Source organism: Pogona vitticeps, chromosome 2 (assembly GCF_051106095.1).
Source record: "Pogona vitticeps strain Pit_001003342236 chromosome 2, PviZW2.1, whole genome shotgun sequence".
In the NCBI taxonomy this organism is placed as follows: Eukaryota; Metazoa; Chordata; class Lepidosauria; order Squamata; family Agamidae; genus Pogona; species Pogona vitticeps.
Window position 1 is genome coordinate 179,341,124 of NC_135784.1, and position 13,211 is coordinate 179,354,334.

Below are 13,211 nucleotides of genomic sequence, written 5' to 3' on the forward strand. Positions count from 1 at the left end.
CTGTAACTCCTCCTCCCCATCTGGACAGTAAAAATATAATCATACAGTAAACAGCCAACCGTCTTCTTCTGTATCATGACAAGTTGAATCTGCTGCCTGAGGTGGCCTGCTCACTCTATCGGCAAAGACAGCCCTGGTCGTATCCTTGTATATCAAACCTCGAGGTGAAATATGCTATTTATTTCTAAATCCTCTGCAATCCTGTGCTGGAGGTACACATTCTGAGGAAAAGGAACAGGGGGATTCTCTCAGCAGACATTTGTGCCGCTACAAAGCACAGCTGTTTTGCTGGTGTAAAACTGAATGGGAGTGGAGACAAGGTGGAGAGGGGTGTATGTATATAAAACCCAGCAGCCCTTTTTCTGTCCCAGCCTGAATGGTGCAACTTTATGCTGACTTTAGTGCCAGCGGAAGTATCACTCACCGGATTCAACCACAGAGAACAGAAAGTGCAGGAAACCCTACCCCCACTTCTCACTGCCTGACCCACTTCATTGCAATACAGCGTAGGCACTGGAATAATTCTGCAGCCAGTCATAGCATGCGAATGTTGTTGCTATGTGCCGCAGAATTGATTTATAGTGACCCTAAGAGAGTTTACAAGGTAAGTGAGGTATTTAACAAATGGTTTTACCAGTTCCATCCCTCAGTGAATTTCCACAGCAGAGCTGGGGAATTGAACCCAGGTCTCCTGAGCCCTACCTAGTCCATTACTCTGTCCACTACACCACACATGGTACCCTAGCATGCTGAGACCTATATAGCAACCTCCCAATAGCACAGGTCTTCCTCCCTCACTCTCTGTCTCTCTGCCTATGAGGTAGTGAAGGTGTCATGCAGTCCCTAGGCAGACATGCCAGGCATACCTGGAAGAGGGAGGTCGAGGACTGGTTGAAGCAAATGGCAACTGTGGCCTTTCCGATTTTATTCAGTGATGCCATCGTTCATCGCCACTGGCTGAGCCTGATGGGAGTTGCCGCCCACGAGCATTTGGAGGCTCTCAGTTGCGAGGCAATGCTTGCGGGGGGGAAGGGGGGGTGCAGGCCTGTCCATTGGCTCCGACTTCCCCGCATAGGGCCTTTTCCAGATCATCTTCTAGATTCAAACCTGAACTTACGCGATTTATCCAGGGCTCCTTCGGGAAGCAGTGTGGGCGTCTGTAATCAGTTGGGGCCTCCTCCTGTCAGTGGTGGACTGCTGAAAGACCCACGACGCCTCCATTTCCTGACTGCTGCTGCTGCTGTGGTGGCTGACCCAGCAGACAGCTGGTCTGAGGAGCTGGAGTCCAAAGCACCTCTTTCTTTTCTGCCTCAAGACGTGACACGTTGTGGCTTGCCAGATGTGCAAAGGTCTGGGTAGGGGCTGAATCCCCAGCACTCGACTCTCCCCAAAGGACCTCCCCCCCATCTTTCAGGGAATTGCAAGCCCTTCTCCCAAAGAGGCCTTCAGCCAACGGAGCTGTGGAGGATACAGTTCTCAACAACGTCCTCCTTCTCTTTGAAGTCCGGCAGCTAGCAGAGGAGGAGTGGATGGGGGTCAATGGTGGGAAAGGACTTAACTTGCTCTAGGCAGGATTTCCAGTGGCTAGATCCTTCCTGCCTCTCTGCAGGTGGTTTTCTGTCACCACCATCTTTGTGACTGTGTACTGAGAGAAGCATTCTTACTGGTGCCTTCCATAATGGGAATGGGGGGATACAGGAGACTGCTAGAGCTGGCCCACTGAGGCTGTTGCCCCATTGGGTGTCCCTCTCCCACAGCTATTCCTGTTCCTCCATTTCAGTGGAAATGCGACAAGGAGGGCAGTTGTGGTTCTCCAGCTATTGTTAGACTGCAGGTTTCATGAGCACTAGGCAGCCCAGCCAACATGGAGGGCTGGTGTAGTTGGTTGCAATCCCAGTTGCAAACCTTTGCCCCCTGCCTAAAAAGCAGGACAGGGCGACAGACCATGTGGCTGTCCAGATGTTACTGTTCCATGACACAGGACTGCTCTGCCCATCTCTGTGGAAATGGGCTCCTGCATTTCGGCTCAGCCATATCAGAGGGACAGGTTAAAGAAAAGACACTTTAAACAGCAAACGATGTATTGGTGTGAAGCACTAATTTTGTCATGTGAGCTTCAGCTTGCAGGCTGAACTGGTGTAGTACCGACAGAGCTTTGCCAACTCAGGGCTTGGCTACATAGCTCATTTGGTGTGAGCCAGTGCAGGCTAAATAGGGTTGCTTAATGTCAGGTAGAGATCTAATATGGCATATGATGCAAATTTTGCAACTACATGACATGCACACCCAGTGGTGGATCCACATTTTTGGGGCCCTGAAACTTGGACTGTTATAAGGGCATCTCCACAACCAGCAACAAAGTTTGGGTAGCCACAGCTCTCTTCATCCAATAAAAAAAATGAAGACTAAAGACACTTCTGGTGGCCCTCCAGGATTAGCGGAGATGGAGCTGAAGCTTCATTAGTTTCATGGTAGATCTGCCCCTGTACAGACCTTGCGTGATAATATTTGGTCCACCTCCTTTAAGAAAAGAAAACCAAAGGAAAAAAAATATCCCCCTCCTTGCTCCCAGGAGAAAAAAAAATTTTTTTAGTTTTATTTTTTCTCTAAAAGGTAGACTGCATTAGTGCTGCCCTCACTGACTTAAAAACCAACAACTTTGCTTCCTCCTACTTCTCCAAGGAGGAGCAGAGGAAGTTTTTAATTTTTCTGTTTCCCAATACCATTAATTGTTAAACTATCTGTTTAAGCCACTAATAATATTGAGACATTAAAACCAGCTGGGAAATTAAAAGCAGGAAGCGCCACTTCTGTTCAGTTGATGGCATGTCTTGGAAATGAACCAAAACAATGCAATCCTACCCACATCTTAAAAAGAGTAGTCCCTGACAGGAACACAGGAAGGCGCAGTTAGGGATTCTTTGGGGGGCAGACTGGTTTACTTTAGCAATCATATTATCTGATTACCTGCAAAAGAGAGAAACACCCATCCCCACAGTGGATCAAACAGCAGGCTAAATGCCTCTGTTGTCACCCTCTCCGTGAAATAAAGCCTCTGTCAGAACGTTCCACTGCCATGCCTAGCAGTGTGGAAAAGCATTCAAAAGGAGACACACATTATAATTATTGGGTTTTTAATTCAGAATTTACTATGCTTATTTTTTCTCTAATGCTCAGATCCAGTGCACGTGCCAAAACATCACCTAGTCAGCAAACCACTACGAGGGACAGAACAGGGGCAAGGAAGAAAACTCTTCCACACACACACACACCCCAAATGGTTTCATCTGTCTGGCTGCTTTCTATAAGCTGTGAAATAGGATGTGCTCAGCCAGGACCTCATAGTAATGCAGTAGGTTTGACCACAATGGCTGTGCCAAATCAACTCTGATCAGGATTACTGGGTGACTCTTGTTGGAATCTGGCATGAGAAACTTTCCATTCTGATTGGAGTATCTGATACAACTCCGTAGGTTGGAGCCTCTGGCTGTAAAGCCAGGAGCCAGAAGTTTGAACCCCCACTTGGCCTCCAGGGAGATGGATCCCTAAGATCAGCCAGAGCATGTGTGGCTGAGGAGGTTATTTGCCTTGCCACATATGTGGCCCTAGGTAAGCTGAGTCCTCTGACATCTCCAGAAGGAGGGGAAACCTTTATACCAAGAAAAACGCTGGAAAGGATTGCTATAAGTCAGAATCAACTTGGCAGCACATAATTTTTAACAATCATGATTGGACAGGAGTGTATCTGGAGTGGAAGCAGAAAAAAAGCAAGGTAAGAGCTAAGATCCATATTTCATTCCATTTCTTCAGCAGGGGGTTGGACTTGATGGCCCCTTCCAACTCAATTATTTTATGACTCTCCAGTAGAGTCAATCTTCTTTATGAGTGACTCTAGAATTTCCTCACACATATAAAGAGCACGAGGGACATGGAAACAACCTGCAATGAGAAAAGGGGAGGTTCAGAGTGAGGAACAGAATGATGGGATTGTCACTCACAAGCGCATACATTTACCTCAAGAGTGGACAACCTGTGGTTGGTTGGACTCTGGCTCCCATCAAATCCATCAGCATGGCCAATTATCAGGAATTACACAAGTATTGTTGTAGCTCAAGATGAGCTGTAGGGCCACAGACCACCACCCCTACTTTACCTCACCATCTAACCACGGCTCTGTATCCCATTCTGGGGCATTCACCTATTATGGGCTGTATGTCGAAACATTGTGAGCAAAGATTCAGTGGCAGTTCTATGATGAGGCAAAGTGAGGTGGCCATTTTGAAGAGCAGATCCAGGATATAATCCCAAGACACCCCTTGCTCAGAAGTGAGCTTGTACTGCAAAAAAAATCTTGGGAGAATTTTGCCCTATGTTCATGTGGACAGGATGTGGGGGGAACAAATTTAGATTTCCATTCAGATACTGTCTTATTTATTTATTTATTTAACTTTTATGCTGCCCACACTACCCAAAGGTCTCTGGGTGGTTTACAACTATTAAAATACAATAAAAAAGATAAAACAATTAAAATACAATTAAAATATAAATATTTATATTTATCTAGAGACCAACACTGTGCTGTGGTTCTCCATTTAGTGTTAATCTGTTAACGCCTCTTTGATTGAGTGAAAGGAATTCAGTCTCTCGTCTGTAAGATGCCAGACAGTGGCCTTTACTGCTGGATAGCTCAGTGGTCAACGTATCTGGTTGTGGAGCCAGAGGTTGGGGGTTCAATTCTCTTATGTGCCTCTTTGCCAGCAGCTGGACTCACTGATCCATAGGGTCTCTTCCAGCTCTACAGTTCTAAATTATTGTTTATTATTTAATGTAACAGTTGGTTATTATGAATCCATGAGCTGGTACAGCTTATTAATTGGAAGCCCTGGGGGTTGGGAGTTGGAATCCTTCCTGTGTCTTGCGGGGGGGGGGGACACCCAAGATCACCTGGAGTGAGGTGTGTGGGGAGCCAACGGGGTTATTATCCCAGCCACCTATGCAGCCTGGGCAAGCTGCACAGTCCCAGAGTGCCTTAAGACAAGAGGACAGGTAAACCACTTCTAAGTATTTTATAAATAGAGAATTCAATGATCACTGTAAGTCAGAGTTCACATGATAGCACATAATAATTATTATACATTCAATTAAATCTCCATTAGTTATTTGTGTAAGATTTTCTAAAATCATTTGGGGGAGCACATACTTTCTTTACTTTAAAGAAGGTGAAATGTATCATACACCATCAGATAAGAGGTGTACCTGCCTCTCTGAAAATAATCTTGACCTTTACAAATAACCAACTTTTAAAAGTATGGCTTGCTAATTAAAACAGAGGCAGGAGTCCTATTCTGGCTGCTTCCCCCTTCCCTACGATCAGAATCATGCCACCCTTTCCCTAGTGTCCTTTTCTTTTTTACCTTTAAATGGTCCTCCTTTGATTGTGAGAGCCACCTTGCCTTCCTGGGTCAGATAGCCAAACCACTCGCCTGTGTCTGGGTCACGGAACTAAGAAGCACCAAACCAGATGGTGAAACAGTGCATGTATCTGAATTCAAGATGATCCACATGGAAGGGACAAAGGGACCACGGGCCCAGCATGATGTGAAGGGCAAGCTGTCAGAGGGGAAGTCAATGCTCACCGAATGGCCATTAACAAATCAGTATGTCTGTAGCCCAGGGCCAGACAACTTCCAACAGTGGGGAGGAGGAAGGTGTTGCCTACTTGACTCCCCAGAATCTCTGGGAGTTGCAGTGCCACTCACGGCCATTCTAGAGGCTTGCCAAGGGCTTCACACAAAAAGAGATACAGGAGATGCATGTAGCTCCTTCCCCTATTTGCACCGGGCATCCTCACCCCCCAATAAGACCGCCCTACCAGAACAGCATCCCTGTCCAGCTTAGACAGACACCACAAACAATCCCCAGTGGCCTGTCTTTCAAACACACCTTGCCAAAACTGTACTTAGCCACTTGGTCAAATAGCTCTAGGAGTTCTTGGTCTTGAGTGTCTGCAAAAGCCATCAAGAAGGCGATCATGGCCTCTGTGTGGGGCCACCAAAGCTTCATTTTCCACTCTAGCTGAAGAAAAGAGTAAAGGAACAAAATGAACAGGAATTCTAGTAGAAGGAGGGGGGGAGGAGATTGAGAAAGATAGCCAAAATCACGATAAGAGTGGGCTATGGGGTTTAAGACCTATCATACCTGTGTGGGGCAGAACCTGTCCACATCCTGGAATGCAAAGAGTCCCCCATGTTCAGGGTCCCAGCCTGAATAGAACGGCTGCTTCACAAACGTCTCCACCGTCTGAGACAGAAGGGCTGGGTCATGCTGGCGCTGGGCATAGCGGAGCAGGAACCAGCCTGCTTCAAGGGCATGACCTTAGAGGAAAAACAGAATGGACAAAACATCTCAGGTGAACCATCAGCTTTTACTTCAAACTGCACCCAGTTCCTCACTCTGGAGAACTTATTTCATGCGGCATATAATGAAATAAGCAGGGGAATAGGATCCAGGTGAGAAAACCTGAACATCTATTACAAGAATTAACATCCCTACAATATATCTCTTCTGTTCTTGAACACATTCTGTATTCTGGTTCAGGATGCTGATTCCACACACACACACACACCCGAGAAGCCGGAATTTAGTTTTTCTTTGATATCAGATATATGTGCATGAAAGAAAGGCCATTGTGTCTTGGAACAGATGGAGCATAGAGGCCTGGTTGAGAAAGGAGCTGTGCAAAGATCTTCGGAGCCAATCTACACATCACGCAAGACAAAGGAGTAAGAATTCTAGACAGCGCCATCCTGGACTGCATGCTTTCGAACTGCTAGGTTGGTGAGGAGCTGGGACAAAGCGACGGGAGCTCACTCCCTCGCGTGGATTCGATCTTACAACTGCTGGTCTTCTGACCCTGCAGCACAGGCTTCTGCGGTTTAGCCCACAGCACCACCACATCCCTTAAAAAGAGTCCTAGCACATCCTAAATGAACAAGAATAGGGAAACATAGGCCTGAGATTCTGCCTTGAGTAGCATTCAGCAATATCATCCCTACATCCTGTACAGGTACAGTGCAGAGTTCTAACACTTCATTCTTTGCAATGGGTGCATCAGCTGTGTTACCATTTTGTTCAGGAATCCTCACTGTAGATTCAGGAGGCATATCATCAAGCTGAATGGAAGAGAAACTCATTTGTTAAAGATCAGAGTTCAAGGGATTCCCATGTTGCTAAATTCCTCAGCAAGATACGAGATTTTACATTTGCGTCAAACACCTATGGATACGCAAGTGCCTAAAATTCCAAACCCATTTCTATTTAGAGGAGGAACTGACCACAGGCAACCTCTGCACCTGCTGTCCCTCTCCTGCCACTGCCGCCAACAACAACAACGTTCATATCACCAAAGTATGGTGATTTTTTCTCCTTGTGACTTTCTGAAGGCAAGTCAGCCTTTTCCCCCGTTGGTTTGCAAAGCTCTGAGCAAGAAAATCCTCTATCAACTTACTGCACAAGAAATGCATACAACCAACAGGGTTACCATGTGGCACGTAACAACAGCAGGAGCAGTGGGGGCAATAGATTGGATGGTGGTGGTTCCCCTGGCACCCTCTTCCCACCCATCCCACTCAGTCCTTGGACGTTACCCACCAAACCGACTCCAAAAGCATCCTGGCTCTCATATCAAAGGAAAATAGGACGTTTCCTTACACTGAAGGAGGCGAGTGGTTCTCTAGCTCTGTTTCAGCCACAGACTGGCAACACATTTCTAAGGTTTTAAAGAGGAGCTTTCCCTAGCCTTCTGTGCAGACTTCGGGGACTGAAGGTGGGACTTTGGGGGTCTCCCTTCTTACCAGGGTTCTGCTGTCTTCCAAGACATCCTGGCAGCTCTTTGCCATCCTCGGAGACATTTTCCAAAACAGCAGTGCCATTTCTCTGTGGGGAAACAAGGGGGTGTCCCTTACATTTCAGCTTAAATGGTGGGCAAAGAAGACTGCAGAAGTTGGGAGACAGACGATACCTGAACATGCATGAGTATTTGCTGGGCAGACCAGCTCCCCAGCTCGCTGAATCGGGCTGCAACTGTTGCGTCTCCTTCTGACAGCTGGTCCACCAGGTTCAGGAGCATCATAGGAACAGCCATCGAGTCATGTGGGATCGTGCCCGCCAACTGTGGACGACCCAGTTCAGTGGGGTCCTCCCTCACCCAGCGCACAATGGCTTCCATCATGGTCAGGGCCTCTTTCTGCCAAAATGAACACCCTATTACATCCCAGGAGTCCTTGATATGTCCCTCAAAACCTACAGAGGTGCCTTGTACTCCTGGGTCACCCTCCCCACTCTCTAGGGTTGTGAGACAGGGACTTAGCTCAGCAAGCCTGAATCCTGCTCTTTTGTTCACAACTAGTGTTTCTGGCCCCTTGTGTGTATGAGTGAGTGAGTGAGTGAGTGAGTGAGTGAGTGAGTGAGTGAGTGAGTGAGTGAGTGAGTGAGTGAGTGAGTGAGTGAGTGAGTGAGTGAGTGAGTGAGTGAGAGTTGTCTGTACATCAGCCACCCTACGTTTTCCAAACTGTGAAAGAGGGTTGCAGCACAGCTCGTAAGCAGCTGCTAAGTGATGTACTCTTCCCCACAAAAAAAAATATAATAAGGCCAATTGCTGACCAGGTAAGCCAGTGACACAAAAACACGCACAAATGGCTGCAAAACTGGATTCCAGTGTTCCAGACACGAGCCCAGTGGGGACATAATCAGCAAGCCCCATAGCACCCTGTACCAGCCACGACTTTGGACAAAAGTCAACGGTGCACATGAGCAGGCTGAGCCACTTTCCAGATGGATCGTGGTTATTCTTCACCTAGTTCCATCAACAGAACCCCTGTCTCCATAGAGACAAGAAGGCCATCCTTAAGCACAGCAGCATGAGGTAATGAACAATCCCTCCACTTTGCCCTAACCCTACTCATGTGTTTTGTCAGCATGTGCTAGGAGATGTGCCATAGCTTTGGGGAAAGGCATTTCGGACCTAATAACCACAAAAAGGGAGGATAAACAGGGTTAAAAGACTTGCGTTCCCATATACACCGAAGGGCCTAGTGGGACACAAATGAGCAGGGGCGCCTCTCTGCCACTCCTCTGGCCTTACCTGGTAGCGGGTTTCTCCTGTTGCTCGTCCAAGCTCATCGAGCCCAAGGACATAGAAGCACTCACTGAAAATGGTGCGCTGGATTTTCACAGGGCGTCCGTCACGAGTCAAAACAAAGGCACACTTCTGGGAAGGGGGGGCCACTCGCGCATGTTGCAGCAGGAACTCCCCACCTCGGGAAAAGACGGCGAGTTGGAGGCAGGTTTTGCTACCCAGGTTTCACTATCCTATCAGCAGTCTGTGGACACAGATCATCCCTTCCCCACATAGACATATGTACTGTATTTTTTTACTGAATCCTTCATGGACTCGTCACTTAGAGCTACCTCAGTGTTGTTGTCCAGAGACTGAGGTGTGAACCAGGAAGTCCCCTGCTCTGCTATGAACACAGTGCCTACCGCTTCTAAAACTGGTGCCTTAAGGGTTTGTCTTTCTGCTCTAGCTCAGCCTCCAGAAGAGTCCCATACCTTATAGCAATGGGGGTGGGTAACCTTTGGCTTTGTAGATCTTTGGGGTCCTCAACCCCCAGAGACCCCAGTCACTCTGAGCAATGGTGTATGTAGAATTAGGGCATTCTTGTATTACACAGTAGTTATAAAGATAACCCAGTTAGTCAACAGGACAAAGCAAATGATTATGATTCATTTTCTGGGCTCAGTCCCTTCAGTCCCATAGTCATTCAAAAGCATTAGAACCTTTTGGATTTTCTCTATAACCTCTTCAACAAATATCACTTTAACTATTATCTTCCCCTTGCCTTTATCTTCAAATGTCATCCTTCACTAACATAAGGCAGAATTACCTGCTTGAGCTGCCTGGAGAAGTTCAGGCCGCCTGAACCTTGGCACTTTTCGATACAATCGACTGTACGTCCATACCTGTTAAGGAAAGAATCTGAGGTGCTCAAAAAGGCCTTTAAAAGCTCACCCGGAACATCTTTAGTTACTTAAACCAGGCATGAAGAATCTTTTCCTTTTGAAAGGCTGTTGGCCCTTGACTGGAAGAACCAATCAAGGTTCCTTAGGCAAGGGCAGGTGAAGACTAAGCCTACAGGGGGCAAATTCTGCATGATTGTATAGAACTTTGTTCCACACCATATCCCATTACTCTGCATGACAGGGCTCCAGCTTTCCCGTTCCAGGACTCCATGATGATATAGTTTCCTCCTGTATACTATAACCAGTTTTGGCTGTGCCCCACCCATCACAGGCTCCATCTACCATTGGCCATAGCCTTGGTTTTTCTTTTCTTGTAGATCAGTGTTTTCCAAGCTTGGGTAAGCCAGGGATTCTTGGACTACAACTCCCAGAAGCCTTCACCATTAGGTGTGCAACTGGCCGAGGTTTCTGGGAGTTGTAGTACAAGAGCACCTGGGTCACCCAAGGTTGGGAACCGCTGTTGTAGATCAAGAACACAGTAGTGAGGAAGAGGCTCTAAGTAGGATTCAGTGAGGGCATTCGTCTCCTCATCAGAATCCACTACCCTGCCCTGTGAATATCTAAACAATTTCATTGATCATTTAATTTCTTTATAAACATAAATGACAGAACTCAAATGTGCTTGGGAGTCCTCCTCTATGCAAGCCCTTTCCATCATCCTAGGCAGGCTGGGTGGATTTCTACAGCGTTGAAGGACCAGCATTCTGCTTAGGCTCAGGTGAGCTTCGATCACCCGTTCACTTCACTCATTCCAAGGCTGCTGCAGCAGAACAGAAAAGGACGCCACAGGCCAGCTCCAAGCGCACCCAGGTTTCTATGAAGACTTGGATTGCTCTGGAAAAAAAATCTGCCTGACCAATTAAGAATCCCTTGCCAGCCTCAGATTTTGTTAACTATGTAATGGGGCTAATAACAAAAATAAAACCTGGATCCATGCACAGTTCCTAAGCAGCCTCACCTGACGCCCTTGCAACCAGACATATTTCAGGTCATCATAAATTTTCCCATCCTGGCCTAGACATGTAAAGAATCCCCTGGAGAAAAAGACAACAGGCAGATATAAATGTCTTTAGAGGAAAATGTAGAAGAGCCAGAGGAGAAGAGCAACTGATTAAAAAGGGGAACTAGTACTTGGGGGGTAGACATTGGAGACAGGAGCTGGTGTCTGCTCCCAGCTTGGAAGAGGGTGGTGTGTTGAATGTAGGCAGCCAGCTTGGCCCAATGACATAAGACAGAGCAAAGCTGTGGTGCCATGGGACAGATGCTGAGTGCTGTTAAGGGAGACAGATGGACCTGGTGCCAAAGCAGGCTGGTTAACTGGGGCAGCTAGGGCACTCCCCCCCCCCAGCTGCCTGGTGTTTAGAAACAATGGCAGAGTCTATGCTTCTCTTCTCACCCACCTCTACCTTTGGGGGGGGAACAAGGATGATAATGCACAGCCCCCCTTGATCAGCATAAGAGACTCTTCTTTGGGTTAAATGTTAAGGGGCTGCAATGTGTTGTCATTGCGAGGTAAATGGCAAAGAACACAACTAAAAATAATTGATTGAACTCTATGGGCCAATTCTCTTTCAAGCCTCCTACACAAATGAAAGGAGAGCATATGAGAAGAGCAGCAACAGCTCACAGAGACCTCCCATTCACTCCAGTGGGACTTGTGGCAGGGAGGCGGGGAGGGAACTTCCTGGTGGCACATACTGTACATTCCTGTTAGCTAAAAAGCATAGATTTGTTTGCCTCCAGATCCAGCAGAGGCCAGCTTTTGGCATTCTGTGTTTGCCCATGTCTCTTGGAAGGGCTACCCTTTATTTAGGTTATTTTTGCTTAAGGGTACACATCAGGATACAACACAAAAACCCCCACCCCCCTCAAAGAGTGGCAGTGCTGTGTAGTGGGGCGGGGGGGGGTCTGCAATGAAGGAATTCTGTATCCAACCCCGCCCCCACAGCACCCACCCGAGGCCTCTGAGGCAAAGGGTGGAATGGTATGTTATGTGACTAAATGAAAGCGGGGAGGGGGGAGACAGGGAGGAGAGAGAAAGAATAGGTAGGTAGATTGATAACCCATATTCTTCGTCGTGGGAATGCCGTAGCCAGAATTCCATCACCGTGTCCAGCTCTTGGGAAAACTTTTCATGCCAATCCCGCAGTACTTGGAAATCCATCCTTGCTGTTTCTCCGGCACAAACAGACTAAAATGTGATCACGGGAATGGGGGGGTGGAGAAAGCTTCGTGAACGCTGTGTCAGCCCTCTCCGGGATAGGAGCCCGCGAGCAGGGGAGGGACCAAGCCCCACAGATAGCAGCCTGGATCATTAATAATATGCCTGGGAAACCAGTATTCGTGCGCCTGGGGATTGCAAGCTCAGCGAGGATTGCTTTGTGCTGGCGGGAGGGGAGCGGAAAGACCTACGCCCACAAACGTTTCCCTTCTTCTCTCCGTTTTGCACAATCTAGCCCAAGTTTCAGGGCTAATGAAGGCACGGGTGGTCATATGATTTGGCCCAGTCACCTGACACTAGTCCAGCCCATCCTCCCACGTGGAGAGGAAAAGACCCTGATTTGCCAATCTCTCCTGCAACTTAAAAAAAAAACTCGCAATAGCTGTAATTTTGTTCAGCGATCAATAGACAAGGACTGGTAGCGACTCGCTTGGTTACAGAGCAAAAGTGCATTTTATGCCTGTTTCGGTAGCGTGGAAGGGAGGATTTCTACATTTATAGTTCGCAGAGGATGCTTGCGTTCAAATTCCTACTCAGTGCAGGAAACTGAGGGAGCGTGGGAGGAGTGTGGGACAATTGCTAAACCACTTCTTGAGTATCTCACATGCCTGGAAAAAACTACTGTATTGATAATGATGTGGACTCAAGTCAAATGGCCCGTAGTGACCCTTTTCTGGGTTTTCTTGGTAAAGAGTAGCAGATTGTGGAGAAGTTTTGTTTGTAAATTTTCTCTGTTGCTCATTTTTGCCTCCAAAGTTCATTCCGGTTTGATTGGACCTAGAACCCACTTTTTTGTCTTTTTGGCAGTCCAGATTGTCCGCAAAGCTGTCCTCCAGCACCACATTTCAAACAAACCATTTTTTCTTCTCAGCTCTCACACCCATATAGGGTGATCAGGAATACAAGAGTG

The 13,211-nt window shown here is 47.3% G+C and overlaps 1 protein-coding gene across 2 annotated transcripts; it reads right to left on the bottom strand.

Moving 5' to 3' along the window:
* Positions 1-3,117: 3,117 nt before the first annotated feature.
* RENBP (renin binding protein) lies at positions 3,118-12,527 on the bottom strand. Of its 2 annotated transcripts, XM_020793008.3 has the most exons (10): positions 12,144-12,527; positions 11,039-11,114; positions 9,945-10,020; positions 9,143-9,315; positions 8,021-8,245; positions 7,854-7,935; positions 6,199-6,374; positions 5,944-6,075; positions 5,415-5,502; positions 3,118-3,939 (listed from the first exon to the last, which is right to left on the bottom strand). In XM_020793008.3, exons 1-10 carry the CDS (start codon positions 12,242-12,244, stop codon positions 3,851-3,853), a joined length of 1,218 nt encoding a protein of 405 aa, XP_020648667.3. In that variant the 5' UTR covers positions 12,245-12,527; the 3' UTR covers positions 3,118-3,850. The 2 variants fall into 2 exon arrangements, with proteins under 2 accessions (XP_020648667.3, XP_072847554.2); XM_072991453.2 differs by lacking the exon at positions 3,118-3,939 and having other exon boundaries at positions 5,476-5,610; positions 12,144-12,526.
* Between the last annotated feature and the right edge of the window lie 684 nt (positions 12,528-13,211).